Genomic DNA, 17,457 nt, shown 5'->3' with positions numbered 1-17,457 from the left:
CTTTTACAAATATAAGCACTCAGTGCATATGTTACCTGTGATCTTTGTCCCAGCCTTAGCGTCCTGAGGGACACCCACTCCATACTCATTTTCTCCAATAACTCTGAAATAATAGATAGCTCCCTCCTGTAGGTCTTCCACCTTGTAAGTCAGAGTGTGGCAGTTGCCAGTCACAGACACCCAGGCTTTCTTACTGGCCTCACGTTTTTCAACATGGTAGGCCTTTACTGCATCACCACCATCATTCTCTGGAGGATCCCAAGTGAGGGTTGCAGAATCCCTGGTCACTGAAGATACTTTAACATTCACTGGGGGTCCTGGAGAGTCAAGTACTTTGACAACCACAGGCAATGTTGCTTTTCCTAGTGGTGATTCAATTGTGACAGTGTATTCTCCAGAGTCATTTCTAGTTGACTTCTCAATAGTCAATGAAGTGCTGGAATCTGTTGATTCAATGGTTCCTCTGACTTTCAGATCAACACCCTCCTTAGCCCATGTCACTGATGGCAAAGGGTTTCCCTTGAATGGCACATTAAGAGTAAATGCTGTACCATGCTTAACAGAGAGCACTTTACGCATCTCAATGTCAACATCAAATGATGGTTCTGCAGTTCTGTCCTTTGCGGCAGATGGATTTGAATATGGACTACGCACACTGCTGCCAATTTTATTGATTGCTTTAACACAGAATTCATATTCTGCATCTGTCTTCAATCCAGTGATGGTGAATTCTAAGCTCTTTGTAAGAGGGATGGCCTCAACCCATCTTGCTAGTTCTTCAGGTGACTCAAGTACCTCCTCTTCCTCCTCATATTCTTCTTCTTCCTCTTCCTCTGGTTTCTGGATGTAGTCTCTGTATTCTACACTGTATCCAAGGATAGGAGCACCACCATCATCTGTTGGTGGTTTCCAGACAATAGACACGCTGTCTTTGGTTGAATTCACAATCTTTGGCTTGGTTGGTCGAGAAGGAACGACCAGAGGATCTACTGCTCTGAATGTTGCAGATGGTTCACTCGGTGGACTCAAACCAGCTGCATTTTCAGCATAAACTCGGAAGTCATATTCACAACCCTTGCGGAGTTTGGTTACTACTGTGGTAAATTCAGGAACTGGATCTCTGTTCACACGGACCCAACGCATGCTTGTTTTCTCACGCCGCTCAATCACATATCCAGTAATGGGACTGCCTCCATCATTGGCTGGCTTGCACCAGGTGAGGGTCATTGAGTCTCCAGTTATAGTAGTGACATCAACACTAGCTGGAGCAGTGGCAAAGGTGTATGGATCTGTAACCTTTATAACATCACTCTCCAGAGCTTCACCAACACCATGCTTGTTAATAGCAAGAACCCTAAAGATATAGTCATTGTCCTTGAGCAGGCCTGTGACTTTAAAGAATGTTTTTGTGACATCTGCCTTCACCAGTGTCCATGACAGCCGACTGGTCTCACGTTTTTCAACAACATAATGAGTGATGTCTGCACCACCAGATTCCTGAGGTGGACCCCAAGACAGAGTGCACTCTGCTGCTGTGATACCTGTAATCTGAAGTGGTCCTGCTGAGGGTCCTGGCCTATCTAGAATCACACAGTTTATTGGCATGGTAACTGTTCCACCAATATTTTGTAAAGTCAGGGCATACTGTCCAGAATCTCTTCTGATACAATCCTTCATAGTGAGACACGTGCTGGTGTCTGTTGAAACAATTTGAATTCTAGCTCTTAGCTCGATTTCTTTGCCATTCTTGGTCCATGAAATGACAGGAGCAGGACGTCCCGCAAGATCCGCATTAATCTTTAGAGTTTCTCCGGCTTTCACAAACACGGTCTCTCTGAACTTCACATCAATCATGATGCGTGGTGGCTCCACATCATCTTTAATAGTGATGGGACCAGTATTGTCTGATGGTATACTAAACAGTCCAGCTGCATTCTTTGCAATGACACGGAAATCATACTGGCTGTTCTCTGTAAGGCCTGTCACATCATAATGGGTCTCAGGTACATTAGTGAAGTTGCATCTTGTCCATCGTCCTTCTGGAAGGTCTCTGCGTTCAATTGTGTAACCAGAAACCTTTGCTCCACCATCATATTCTGGTTTTTCCCAAGATAAGGAGACTGATGTTCTGGTGATTGCAATGATAATGGGTGTACCTGGAGGGTCACATGGATCTCTTGCTGCTACGGCTTCACAAGCCTTGCTACATTTACCAATACCAGCAATATTTTCAGCATATACACGGTATTCATACATCATGCCCTCTTCAATTCCAGTGACTTTGTACTCTGTATCTTTGATCATTCCTCTGTTCATCTTTGTCCAAAGAATGCTAGAACGCTCCTTCCTCTCCAGGTGGTAGCCCAGAACAGGACTACCACCATCACTAACTGGCTCATTCCAAGTCACCAGCATATAAGACTTGGTGGCCAGTTTCACTATGGGTGTAGAAGGAGGTCCGGGCTGTTTAAAATTGTACTGAGCAGTGATTCCAGGTGAATCCAGATAGCTACTCTTTCCATAGCGGTTAACTGCATAAATACGAAACTGATACTCTGCTCCATGTGTAAGACGGCCAGCTTTGAAAGCTGTTCTAGCAACATTACTTGCTATCATCTGCCATTCCTGTGTGTTTGTGTCTCTCTTCTCCACAATGTAGTTGCTGATGGAGCAGCCACCATCATATTCTGGTGGGGACCAGGAAAGGGAGATGCTGTCTGAAGTCACTGCATCCACCTTAATTCCTTTAGGTGGACCTGGCTTATCAAGGACAATGACTCCAATATCTGCTGTAACAGTTCCTGCTGTGTTTGCCAAAGTTATTTCATACTTCCCAACATGTTCCTTCTTAGCCTCTTTGATAATGATTTTGGATGAGGCTGCAGTGTTTAAGATAGAAACTGATGTGGTTTGCTTCAAAGGAAGGCCATCCTTCTTCCAGGACACAGCGGGCTTTGGTCTGCCTCTTATTGGAACCTCAAAAGTGAGGTCACCTCCAGCCTTCACAGTGTATGTGGTAAACAGCAAGTTGATAGATGGTTCAATAGCAACATCCTTTGCAACCACAGGTAAGCCAAGATCCTTTGGCTCACTCTTCCCCTTCTCATTGATTGCAACAACTCTGAATAAATAAGCTTCATTTGGAGTTAAATTAGGAATAGTTGCTTCCGGTACCTTAACTGTACATGCTGTGCCCCATTTATCCCCACTCTTAGGCTTAAATTCTACATTGTAGCACATTACTTTGCATCCACCATCATGAGCAGGTTTCTCCCAAGCCAGTGACACACTAGTCTTGGTCAAATCTACAAGGGTAACCTTGCTTGGTGGCAAAGGTACCTCAGCTACCTTTACTTCTTTGGTTTCAACCATCTGGCCTTGGCCATATTCATTAACAGCACAGATTCTGAAGTAGAAAATTCCACCTTCTGGCAGGTCTTCTACCTTAAATGAGTTTGCTGTACAGTTGCTGGTGACAGCAGCATAGGCCTTCCTAACAGACTCTCTCTTCTCTATGATGTAGTTTGTGATTTTAGAGCCACCATCAGTAAGTGGAGTATCCCAGGCAAGAGTCACTGAATCCTTCTTTAGCTCCTTCACGGTAAAGTTTTGTGGTGCACTCGGTGTATCCAAAATTCTCACTGCAACAATTGCAGATTTTTTGCCACTACTGTTTTCTAGTGTTAGTGAGTATTTGCCACTGTCAAAGCGATTAACATTGTCAATGACAAGCATGGTGAATGAACTAGTAGTATCAATTACAGCACGCTCTGTAAGGGTACCGTCAACTTTCTCCCATTTTACAGCAGGCTCAGGTCTTCCTCTGATGGTGACAAAGAGGCGTAGAGTCCCACCAGCACGGACAGATAGAACCTTTCTGAGTTCAGCATCAAGTTCTATCTCTGGTGCTTCTGCCCTGTCAGAAGTAACCACTGTGCCATGGACATTAGCAGCCTCCCCCACTCCTTCTGAATTTATTGCATAGACACGGAACTGGTACTCTCCACCCTCCTTCAAGTCTGTTATAGTTAATTTGGTGGCTTGAATGCCACTGGGTGGAGTGAACATTGTCCATTCTTTTTCAACTGGTGCTTCTACTGCTGGTGCTATCTCTGCCTCCTCTGTTGACTCAGGTACCGGTGTATACTCCCTCATTTCAACAATGTATCCCTTGATATAAGCACCGCCATCAAAGTCAGGTTTGCCCCAAGACAGAGAGACAGAGGACTTTGTGTAGTCTGTTACTTTAGGATGGTGCGGAGGCCCAGGTGGTCTTATGGCATCACATGCCCTGTAGAACAGGGACAGCTCACTGAAATCTCCCATTCCAACCTCATTCTCAGCAGCAACACGGAACTCATAGAAGTGATCTGTGATCAGACCTGTGACTTTAAACCGAGCGTCTGTAAGCTTTTGTCTGTTGCATTTTGTCCACCGTACACTGTCTTTGTCACGTTTTTCAAGATGGTAGCCTTCAATTTCAGCTCCACCAGTCTGTTCAGGAGCTGTCCACGACAAAACTATAGAGTCCTTTGTGATCAGACTGGCTTCTGGAGTTCCAGGAGCACTAGGAGGCTTGTAAGGATTGCGTGCAATGATGGGTTCACTTTCCAGATAGTCACCAATGCCATATTTGTTCACTGCTCTGACTCTGAAAATGTATTCATCTCCAGGAAGCAAATTTGTTACTTTATGGTACAGACCCTTGATGTCTGATGCAGCCACGGTCCAGGACAACCTGCTAGTCTCTCTCTTCTCCAGCACATAGTGAGTGATACTGGCTCCGCCATCTAGAGCTGGCTCAGACCAGGCAAGAATGCACCTGTCGGCCATGACTCCAGTAATCTTCATGGGTCCAGTGGGTGAACCTGGTTTATCAAGGACTTTAACTGTGATAGGGAACACTTTTGTACCACCCAGATTTTTGAGGATGAGGTCATAGTGGCCACTATCAAGCTTGGTTACATCCTTAATCGTCATTGCTGCACGTTTCTGTGTAGTTTTCACTTCAATGCGCAAGGCTTTGTCCATTTCCTTGCCCTCTTTCAGCCAGAGCACCTCAGGAATCGGTTTTCCATAGATGTCTGCATCCAGAAGCAGATTTTCTCCAGCATTTACAACAATAACATCCTTGTATTTAGGATCCATTGAGGCCCTTGGTGGTTCAATTTCATCAGTAGCAGTAATAGGTCCAGAGCTGTCAGATGGCTCACTAAAGATGCCAGCTGCATTTCTTGCAATAACTCTAAATTCATATTGCTCATTTTCTGTCAGACCAGTGACAGTGTACTCAGTCTCAACTATATTGGTAAAGTTAGCTCTTACCCAGCGTCCATCAGGAGAGGCGAGGTCTTTCCTTTCCACAATATATCCATTCACTTTGCTACCACCATCATACTGAGGCTTAGTCCACTGAATCCTGATCTGGTTCTTTGAAATAGATACAGCTTCTGGGGTACCAGGAGGATCACATGGGTCGCGAGCAACAAAGGACTCGGACACTTTACTGCATCGGCCAATGCCAACAATATTTTCAGCATAAACTCTAAATTCATATCCAATACCCTCCTCAAGGTTAACGATCTTGAATTGTGTGTCTGTGATGAGAGTCTTGTTCAGTTTGCTCCATAGAATGCTGCTTCTTTCCTTGCTTTCCAAATGGTAGCCAATAACTGCACTTCCACCATCATTGACTGGCTCATTCCATTCAATGATCATCATTTCTTTAGTTGCAGATTTCACATGTGGTGTTCCTGGAGGACCCGGTGGTTTGAACGGATATTGCACCACAATGGCCTTGGAATCCAGAGGCGCACCCTTTCCATATCTATTTTCAGCTATGATTCTGAACTGATATTCTGAACCTGTCTTCAGCTTGCTGACCTTAAAAGCTGTTCTAGCTAGCTGAGTGGTGACTGTTTGCCATGTTGTACTGGTTGTGTCTCTCTTTTCCACTATGTAATTCTTTACTTGGCATCCACCGGTGTACTCTGGGGGGTCCCAGGAGAGGTGGACAAAGGTGTTGCTCACTTCAACAATCTTGACTGGCCCTTTTGGTGGACCAGGCTTGTCGAGGATAATGACAGATACATCCTCTGCGGTTGTTCCAGTGGTGTTGGCTGCTGTAATTGTGTATTTGCCAAAGTCCTCCTTGCATGCCTCAGTAATTTCTATTCCCGTTGTTGTTTTAGTGGATATTATATTCATTCTTGATGTCACCTTCAAAGGCTGACCATCCTTGGCCCAGGTGACTTTAGGTTTTGGCTTGCCAAGAACAGGAAAATCTAACTTTAGATCCTTTCCAGCTAATACACTGTAAGTGTTGAATGGAATTTTGATGCTGGGCTCCATGGTCATGTCAGTGGCAATCACAGGTGCAGCAAGTGCTTTTGGCTCACTCTTTCCCTTTTCATTGTAAGCAATGATGCGGAATAGGTATTCTGTTCCAGCTGTAAGGCCTGTGACAGTACCTTCACATGTTTTTGTATTTGTTGCAACTCCCCACTTATCTGTACCCTTAGGTTGCATCTCAATTAGATAGCCAGCAATTCTGCTCCCTCCATCCTGCTCAGGTTTCTCCCAGGCCAGTGAGACACTGGACTTAGTGACATCATTGAGGAAGATCTTTCCAACAGGCAGTGGTACTTCAGAGGCCTTGGAGGCAGTCTTTGTTTCCACAGCCGGCCCAATTCCATATTCATTCTCAGCCATGACTCTAAAGTAGTACATAGCACCTTCAATCAAGTTCTCAACTTTGAATGTTGTTTTGGTGCATTTTGTGGACACATTTGCATATGCCTTTCTTGTTGATTCACGTTTGTCAATGACATAGTTCTTGATTTTGGCACCTCCATCAATCAATGGAGCATCCCAAGCAAGAGTAACAGAGTCCTTTCTGATTTCTTTAACAACAAGGTTCTGTGGGGCCCCAGGGGCATCCAGAATTTTAACTGAAACAACCTCAGACACGGTGCCACTGCTGTTAGTCAGTGTGAGGGTGTATTTTCCTGAGTCACTTCTGTCACATGAGTCAATAGACAACTGTGTGAAATTATGAGCTTTCTCGACCACTGGTTTTTCAGTCAGGTTTCCGTCATCCTTAGTCCACTTTATCTCAGGTGTTGGTCTGCCCTTAAATGGAATATTGATTCTAACAGAGCCGCCTGCTTTCAGTACAATGCCCTTCCTCAGCTCAGAGTCAAGGTGGATCTCAGGTGGTTCGACCCTTTCTTCAGGCTTAGCTGTTCCAGAGAGAACTGCCGGCTCACCAACTCCCAATTTGTTCAGAGCACACACTTGGATCTTGTACTCCTGACCCTCAGTAAGCTTTGTAATTTCATATTTGTTGACACGCAGGCCAGTTGGAGGAGTGACCATGGTCCATTCTTCCTCTTCAGCCTTGCAGACTTCAACAATATATCCTTGAATGACACTGCCACCATCAGACAGAGGCTTACCCCATGACACAGTAATAGAAGTCTTTGTTGAGTCAATCACATGCACATATCCTGGGGCTCCAGGTTTGTACTTGGGATCACAGGCCTTGTAGTATGAACTTGCAAGGCTTGGCTCTCCCACTCCAACTATGTTCTCAGCAGCCACTCTGAATTCATACTCATGGCCTGTGGTCAGGCCTGTAACTCTAAATGAGAGATCAGTGACCTTCTGTCTGTTGCATCTGGTCCATTTGATCCCGGTTCTATCCTTTTTCTCAATTATGTAATTTGTAATTTCACTGCCACCATCAGTCTCAGGGGCAGACCAAGAGATGGTCATACCATCATGGGCAATGTTAGATACATCCTCAATGTGAGGTGGACCAGGGAGAACAAATGGAGTTTTCATTATTACTGCACCAGACTCCAGTGGCTCACTTACACCATGACTATTAACTGCCATTACACGGAACATATACTCATCACCTTCCAGTAATTTGGTAACTTTGTAGCATGTGGTGCCACAGTTGCTAGAAACAACAGTCCAAGCTAGACGACTTGTCTCCCTTCTTTCAATGATGTAATGTGTAATAGGACTACCTCCATCATGTAGAGGGGGGTGCCATACCAGTGTGCATCTATCTTCAGCGACTCCAGTGACATGGAGTGGTCCTTCACATGGGCTAGGTTTATCCAGTACCAAAACCTTAAATGGAACAGTCTCACTGCCGGCTTCATTTGTCAGCTGGAGTGTATAAGTTCCACCATCAACTCTAATGGAGTCTTTAATGACAATCATTGCATGGTTTTCTGTGTTTCTGATCTCTAGTCGAAGTGTGTTTTCAACTGGTTTGTCATCTTTGAACCACTGTATTGTTGGCAGCGGCTTGCCACGTACATCAGCATCTAGCTTGAATGTCTCTCCAGCATTGACAATAATGGTCTTAGTGAATGCAGGATCAATGGAGAATTTGGGTGCCTCCACAGCATCACTTGCAGTTATAGGTCCACTGTTATAAGATGGTTTGCTGACAGTGCCAACAGCATTTTTAGCAATGACTCTAAAGTCATACTGTGCATTTTCAGTCAGACCAGTCACTGTAAACTGGGTCTCAATCACATTAGTAAAATTTGCCTTTACCCACCTGCCCTCGGGCAGATCACGCTTTTCCACAATATAGCCAGTGATATTGCTTCCACCATCATATTCTGGTTTAGTCCACTGAATGACAATGGTGTCTTTGGTCACATGGATGGCCTCTGGTATTCCAGGAGGATCACATGGATCACGGGCAACACATCCCTCTGAGACTTTGCTGCTCCTTCCAATTCCAACAATATTTTCAGCATAAACCCTGTATTCATATTCAACACCCTCCTCCAAGGGGTAACTCTTGAAACTTGTCTCGTGGATGAGAGTCTTGTTGATCTTGACCCAGAGAATACTATTCCTCTCTTTCCTTTCAAGATGGTAGCCAAGAACAGGACTGCCTCCATCTGTGACAGGTTCATGCCACTCAACAATTTGGTGGTCCCTAGAGAGAGAAGAGATGAAAGGAGTGCCTGGAGGGCCTGGCTCTCTGTATGGGTACTGAGCAACTACAGCAGATGAATCCAGACCATGGCTTTTACCATAACGGTTCTGGGCAATGATCCTGAACTGGTACTCAGCTCCAGTCTTTAGTCTAGATACTTTTATGGTGGTTCTGGCCCAGTTGATACTAACATTCTCCCATGTTGTAGTAGTCGTATCTCTTTTCTGTACAACGTAGTTTGAAATTTGGCATCCACCATTGTGTTTTGGTGGGTCCCATGATATAGTGACACTCTGTGTTGTGATTTCATCGAATCTCACAGGGCCACATGGAGGGCCAGGTTTGTCAAGTACAATGACTTCAATTGTTGTGTCCTTCTTTCCAGCTGAGTTGGCAACATTTATGCTGTACATACCACCATCATCGCCTGCTGCCTCTTTTATGCTTAGTGTTGTATGTGTTGGTGTATTGACAATATGGACTCTTGTAGTAAACTTCAAGGGAGCGCCATCTTTAGTCCATGTGATGGTAGGTTTAGGACGTCCAAAGATAGGAATGTCAATGTTAATGTCTTTGCCCACATGAACACTGTAGCTGCTGAATTCTGGACGGACATCTGGCTCAAAGACCAAGTTTTTGGTCATCACTGGCCCGGAAAGGACTTTGGGGTCACTCTTCCCTTTATCATTGACAGCTGTAATTCTGAAAAGATACTCCTCTCCTGGGTTCAAATTGGAGACTGTTGCTTCCATTGTCTTAAAAGTGTTTACAGCAGACCATTTCTCTTGACCCTTCAGCTGCACCTCAAGCAAGTACTGCATGATCCTGCTACCACCATCATACTCTGGCCTCTCCCAGGCGAGAGAGATGCTTGTTTTTGTCTGATCTGTAACAATTAAACTCTTTGGAGCCTGGGGCACTTCTGAGACCTTAAGAGGATCAACAGTTGCTGCAGGCAGACCAACACCATAAGCATTCTCTGCAAGTACACGGAAGTAGTAACTGCAGCCCTCCTGGAGTGGTTCGATCTGCCATGAAAGAGCATGACAATTTGTGACAACAGCTGCAAATGTTTTGCGTGTGCTTTCTCTTTTTTCAACAATGTAGTTTTTGATCTTGGATCCACCATCCAACAGAGGTGGTTCCCATTCCAATGTTACTGACTGGTTTGTAATTTCTTTCACTTTAAGATTAACAGGAGCACTAGGTGTGTCAAGGACACGGACAACAACAAATGCAGATTTGGTTCCACTGGAATTCTCTGCAGAGACTGTGTATTTTCCACTGTCATTTCTGCTCATTTTATCAATCACAAGCAATGTATAACTGCTGGTTATCTCAACCTGAGCACTCTCTTTAAGGGGAGCTTCATCTTTGTCCCACTTTATAGTAGGTGTGGGCCTGCCTTTGATAGGAATGAAGAGTCTTAGGGACGCACCAGCTTTAATGGTAACAATTTTTCTTAGTTCTGGGTCAATGTCAAGGTCTGGCTCATCTGCTCTGTCCATAGCAACAACAATTCCAGCGACATCAGCATGCTCACCAACTCCTACTTTGTTGATTGCACATACTCTAAACTTGTATGCCTGGTTTTCTTTCAGATTTGCAACTTCAAACTTAGTCTTCTTAACACCTGTAGCTGGTGTGCACATTATCCATTCTTCAACAACTGTGTCTGTGGCAGCTCCTTCAGCAGCAGGTGCTTCAGCAGTAGTAGCGCAGCACTCAACAATGTATCCCTGAATCTCACAGCCTCCATCAGCAATGGGTTTTCCCCATGACAGGAATACTGATGTTCTTGTAGTGTCTGTAACTCTTGGGTTATGTGGTGGGCCAGGCCTAAAGATAGGATCAAGAGCTTTGTAGAAAACAGTTGGGGAGCTTGGCTCACCAACACCAACAGAATTCTCAGCTGCAACTCTGAATTCATAATTGTGGCTTTCCAAAAGTCCTTTGACCTTAAAACTCAAATCAGTGACTGTTTGCCTATTGCACCTAGTCCATCTTACGCCTTCTTTGTCATGCTTCTCAATTATGTATCCAGTTACAGGACTGCCACCATCTTCAGAAGGAGCCTCCCAGGTAAGCACCATTGAATCCTTTTTAATATTTGAAACTTCTAAGTTCTTGGGCGATCCAGGTAGCATGTATGGATCCTTGATTATGACAGCAGGAGATTCAAGTGGTGCGCCTACTCCAAATTGGTTGACAGCACGGACTCTGAAGATGTACTCATTTCCCTCCAGGAGCTTAGTAACTTTTAGACAAATGTTCTCCACTTTTTGTTCAACTACAGTCCAGATTAGTCTGCTTGTCTCTCTTCTCTCCACAATGTAGTGACAGATCTTGCTGCCACCATCCTGCAATGGTGGTTTCCATGCAAGGCAGCATCTGTCTTTGGTTATTCCTGTGACAACAAGAGGCCCTTGTGGTTCTCCAGGTTTATCTAGAACAACAACATTGACCTGTACAGTCTTTTCTCCTCCAGGATTTTTCAGTAGCAAAATGTATTGCCCTCCATCAGACAGTTTAGCTTCTTTGACAGATATAAAAGCTTTGGTGGGTGTGTTCTTGATTTCCCTGTGAATTGTGTTGCCTAGTTCCTGCTCTCCCTTCATCCAGTGGATAGAGGGCAGTGGTTTTCCATGAACATCTGCATTAATTTTGAAGTTGTCGCCAGCACTGACCACAATATTCTGTGTATACTCTGGGTCAATGCTTATGCGCGGTGGCTCAATCTCATCTCTGGCAGTAATTGGACCAGTGCTGTAAGAAGGAATACTGAAAACACCAGCAGCATTTCTGGCAATGACACGAAACTCATATTGATTGCCCTCCACAAGTCCACTTGCTAAATATTCCGTCTCAATTACATTAGTAAAATTAGCCTTCAACCAACGACCCTCTGGAAGCTCCTTCTTTTCCACAATGTAGCCTGTAACCTTTGCACCACCATCATACTCAGGTTTGGTCCAAACAATAGTCACTGAGTCCTTAGTAATCTTTATTGCCTCTGGGGTGCCAGGTGGATCACAAGGATCTCTAGCAATATAGCCCTCCGACACTTTACTTGCTTTGCCTATTCCAACTATGTTTTCAGCATACACTCTGTATTCATACTCCATTCCTGGTTCTAGGCCAGTGGTCTTAAAGGTTTGGTCTGTAATAAGAGATTTGTTTAGTTTGACCCAAAGGATGCTGTTCCTCTCTTTACGTTCAAGGTGGTAGCCCAAGATAGAACTTCCACCATCAATGACAGGTTCATTCCAGGTGACCACCATGCTATCTTTGGTGCAGACTGCAATGGATGGTGTACCTGGAGGGCCTGGGAGTTTATATGGGTATTGAGCCAAAATGCATGGTGATAGAAGAGCTGGGCCTTTTCCATATCTGTTTTCTGCAGTAATTCTAAACTGATACTCAGAACCTGTTTTCAGCCTGCCTGCCTTAATTTTGGTCCTTGCTAGGTTGGAAGATACAACCATCCAGGCAGTTGTAGATGTGTCTCTCTTTTCTACAATATAGCTTTTGATGGTGCAACCACCATGATACTCTGGTGGATTCCAGGAGATGGTTACACTGTCAGAAGTGACTTCCTCTACCTTAACTGGACCACCTGGTTGGCCAGGTTTGTCAAGAACAACAATGCCAATATCTGCTTTAGTCTCTCCTGCTGTGTTGGTAAGAGTAATAATGTAGTGTCCAACATCATCTTTAGTAGCTTCTTTTATAGTGAGGTTCAGCATTGTGTCTGTAGCACCAAAGTTTACTCTGCTAGTTCTCTTAAGAGGGAGACCATCCTTTACCCATGAAACTGTTGCTTTGGGGCGTGCAATATAAGGAACCTCCACTTTCAAGTCTTCTCCTGCCAACACAGTAAATGTGTTGAACAACATTTTGACAGCAGGTGCAATAACAAGGTCTTTTACAATCACAGGAACTCCAATCTGACGTGGATCACTTGTTCCTTTTTCATTTCTTGCAGCAACACGGAACATATATTCTTCACCTGCATTTAGTCCACTAATAGTAGCTTCTGTTTCTTTTACGATCAGTGCTTGGGTCCACTTGTCAGCACCCTTAGGCAGGATCTCAACAACATAACAGCCCACTCTACTGCCACCATCATGCTCTGGCTTCTCCCAGGAGAGAGTGACACTGTTTTTGGTAACATCCTTAAGAGTGATTTTGCCAGGAGGCTGTGGTTTCTCTGACACCTTAACTGATTCACCAGTCTCAATGGGCAAGCCGATGCCATACTCATTCTCCGCTAAAACTCTAAAGTAATAGTTGCATCCTTCCAGGAGCTGGTCAACAGTGAAGGTGGTTTGATAGCAGAGAGCATTGACTGTGGCATATGCTTTTCTTGTAGACTCGCGTTTTTCAACAACATAATTCTTAATTTTAACTCCACCATCATTCACTGGTGGATCCCAAGTCAGAGTCACAGCATCCTTTGTCACAGCAGTAATTTTCAGATTCTGTGGGGCACTTGGTGTATCAAGCACTCTGACTTGTACTGTAACTGTCTTGGAGCCAGAGCTGTTCTCAACAGTAAGATTATACTTTCCACTGTCAAATCGGTTGACATTTTCAATTATCAGTGATGTGTATGATGTTGTGCTGTCAATGATTGCCCTCTCAACTGGCTCCCCATCTCCTTTGGTCCATTTTACCTGAGGGGGTGGTCTGCCTCTGATAGGCACAAACAGTCTAAGTGAACAGCAAGCTCTAAGCCTGACAACTGACCGAAGTTCCGCATCCAAATCAATCTCAGGAGGGAGAAGCCTGTCCTCTGCCTTTGGATTACCAGGTACAGATGCTGCCTCTCCAATTCCTTCACTATTGACAGCAGAGATGTGAATCTTGTACTCTTGATTCTCCTTCAGGTTAACAATGGTGAATGAGGTAGCAGGAAGACCTTCCTTGGGTGTCACAATGGTCCATTCCTCTTCTTCCTTCTTTTCAGATGGGATGCATGTTTCTACAATGTAGCCCATTATTTCACAGCCACCATCAAATGCAGGTTTGTTCCAAGCCACAGTAATTGAAGACTTGGTTGTATCCAAGATTCTGGGGTTGCATGGAGCTTCAGGCTTGTATAGTCCATCAGTGGCCTTGTAGAATGGACTAGACACACTTGGTATACTCAATCCGGCAGCATTCTCAGCAATAATTCTGAATTCATATTCATGTCCAACAACAAGACCTGTTGCCTTGAACTGCAGATCTTTGACTTTCCTCTTGTTACATTTGACCCAACGGAGGCCCATTCTATCTTTTCTTTCAATATGGTAGGTGGTGATGGGAGTTCCACCATCACTCTTAGGTGCTTGCCACATGACAACCATTGAATCTTTAGTGATAGCTGTCACCTCAGCATTCTCAGGAGGATCTGGAATCACATATGGGTTGTCTGCAATAGTGGGTTGTGATTCAAGCGACTCACCAATTCCATATTTGTTCACTGCCATTACTCTGAAAATGTATTCGTTTCCTTTGAGCAGCTTAGTAACCTTGTATTGTGTATCTTGGAGGTCTGAAACAACACTGGTCCAAACCAGTCTGCTTGATTCACGCTTCTCAATCACATATCCTTCAATCTTGGAACCACCATCATCTGCAGGTGGAGCCCAGGAGAGTGCACAGTTCTCAGCTGTGACATCAGTTACCTTAAGAGGTCCAACTGGTGGTCCTGGTCTGTCAAGCACTTTAACATTAAAAATGTGCTTTGCAAATCCACCAACATTAGTGGCAGTCAAAATGAATTCACCTCCATCTGGCCTTATAGAGTCCTTGTTGGTTAGAGTAGTTGTCAGTTCAGTGAACCTAACTTCCAGTTTCATTGTATTCTCAACCTCCTTTCCATTCTTGGTCCAAACCATAGATGGTGTTGGTTGACCAGCAATATCAGCTTCAAGCTTGAATGACTCTCCTGCCTTTAGTAGAACAACATCCCTAAAGATGGCATCTACCATAATGCGTGGTTCGATAATGTCATCTTTGCAGATTATAGGATCTGAAGGCTCAGAAGGTATGCTCACTGCACCTGCTGAGTTTCTGGCTATGATACGGAACTCATATGAGGCATCTTGAGTTAGTCCACTAACAGTGAACGTTGTTTCAATTATGTTGGTAAAGTTGGCTCTCATCCAGCGACCAGCAGGCAGTTCTCTCTTCTCCACAATGTAGCCAGTGATTTTGAACCCACCATCATACTCAGGCTTTGTCCACTGAATAGTAATGGCATTCTTGTTGACAGATATTGGCACAGGCTGACCTGGTGGGTCAACAGGGTCCAAGGCCAATATCGGTTCTGAGGCCTTGCTGGGTTTACCAATTCCAGCCATGTTTTCAGCCATGACACGAAACTCATAAGCAACTCCATCTTCAAGTCCAGAGGATTTAAAGATATTTCCTTTCACAAGACCCTTGCTAATCCTATACCACATTATGCTGGTTCTTTCTTTCCTCTCAACATGGTAGCCAATGACTTCATTTCCACCATCATTCACAGGCTCATTCCAGCCAATTGTTATTGAGTTTTTGGTAAATGCAACAACGTTAGGAGTACCTGGAGGACCAGGGACTTTGAATGGATAGGCAGCCACCACTGTCTCTGAAGTAATAGGAGGTCCAACACCATATCTGTTCTTAGCCTTTATTCTGAACTGATACTCTGATCCAGTAGTTAACCGGATGGCTTTAAACATTGTGCGGATGACGGTAGACGACAACTCAGTCCATGTTTGAGAAGTGGTGTCTCGTATTTCAATGACATAGTTGTTGATGGGAACCCCTCCATCATTCTCAGGAGCGTCCCATGAAAAGATACAATAAGTACGAGATATTTCCACAATCTTAACGGGTCCTTTGGGTGGACCAGGTACATCATGAACTTTCAGAGTGATGCTGTCTGTCACAGATCCAACAATGTTCTTTCCTGTCATGGTGTATACACCACTGTCAGCTCTGTTGCACTCACTGATGCTGATAATGACCGTAGCAGCAGTAGTTTCTACATTGGTCCTCTGTGTGAGTTTCAGGGCTGCGCCATCCTTCTGCCAAGAGACAGTTGGTCTAGGACGTCCCATAACTGGAATTTCAACCTTGATATCATCTCCTGCCTTGGCAATAACAGTCTTGTGACAAACTCCACGCAGGTCAAACTCTGGCAAAGAAGTAGAGTCCTTGACAACAATGGGTTTGCTCTCCTTTGGAATACTCCTACCTGAGTGATTGACAGCCATTACACGGAAAATGTACTCCTCATTCTCATTGAGATTCTTCACAGTGAAATCCATGTTCTTGACCGTCGTAATATGAGACCACTGATCAGTTCCCTTCTTCTGGGCTTCCAGGACATATCCTGTAATTCTGCTTCCACCGTCATGCTTAGGTTTGGTCCAAGCCAGGCTGATAGAGTTCTTGGTGATATCAGTAGGAATAATGCTCTCTGGAGAGCTTGGTGTCTGGGATGCACGAATTGGATCAGAAGTTTCAACCGCCTCACCGATACCATACTCATTCTCAGCAGACACTCTGAAATAGTACTCACAACCTTCACCCAGGTCACAAATTCTGACTGAAGTAGTTGGGCACTTTGTAACAACAGTAGCAAAAGCCTTGCGTGTTGATTCTCTTTTCTCAATGATATAGTTTGTGATCTTTGCACCACCATCAATGAGAGGCATTTCCCACTGAAGCGTAATGCTTTCTTTGTCAATCTTGATTGGTTTTAGGTTAAGCGGAGGCCCAGGTGAATCCAGAACTCTCACGTGTATGTCAACACTCTTCTTTCCAGCTGAGTTTTCGAGGGTAAGCTCATATTTGCCTGCATCAATTCTTGAACTCTCAGGAATGATCAGCATCGTAAATGATTCAGTGCTGTCAATGACTGCACGTGGAACAGGTCCGCCTTCCTTGGTCCAGGTGACAGTAGGTGTAGGACGTCCCTTGATTGGCACAAAAAGGCGAATGGAGCAGCCAGCTCTGACAACAAGAGTTCTTCTGAGCTCAACATCAAGCTCCATTCCAGGTTCAGCTGCATGCTCCACAATCTCAGTGAATTCCTTAGTTTCGGCAGGTTCTCCCACTCCTTTAGCATTCACAGCACTAATTCTGAAGCAGTATTTTGCACCAGTGTCTAGTTCAGGAACAACAAATTCTGTGATCCTAAGTGGAGATGATGGGGTATCCTTAACCCATTCTTCTGTTCCTTCTTTTTTGTGCTCAATGACATATCCAGTAACTTCCAGTCCACCATTATGAAGAGGTTTTCCCCAGTTCAGAGTGGCAGTGGTTTTGGTTGTGTCTGTAACTCTTGGATTGACTGGAGGTCCAGGTGGATCTATAAGATATAAAAGAAGAAATTATTATAATTAATAAAGTAAATCTAGAATTTTACACAAAAACCCCCCCAAAACTGTTGTTATATTGTTGAAATAATATGTCAGAGTCTGGTAGTCTTTTGCTTTTCACATCTA

General features: G+C 44.4%; 1 protein-coding gene across 3 annotated transcripts in view; it reads right to left on the bottom strand.

The window, feature by feature from the left end:
• The window catches only part of LOC146370123 (titin-like), a 174,205-nt gene that overhangs the window by 28,191 nt on the left and 128,557 nt on the right, over window positions 1-17,457 (bottom strand). For all 3 annotated transcript variants that reach the window (XM_084908769.1, XM_084908770.1, XM_084908771.1), the window contains one exon: window positions 36-17,321. In XM_084908769.1, coding sequence (XP_084764895.1) covers window positions 36-17,321 — 17,286 coding nt within the window. The remainder of the gene's footprint in view (window positions 1-35; window positions 17,322-17,457) is intronic.

This window comes from Perissodus microlepis, chromosome 16 (assembly GCF_051167445.1).
Source record: "Perissodus microlepis isolate ML-2025 ecotype Zambia chromosome 16, ASM5116744v1, whole genome shotgun sequence".
NCBI lineage: Eukaryota > Metazoa > Chordata > Actinopteri > Cichliformes > Cichlidae > Perissodus > Perissodus microlepis.
The sequence above is the reverse complement of the archived record's forward strand: the minus strand, read 5'-3'. Positions and strand labels throughout refer to the sequence as shown.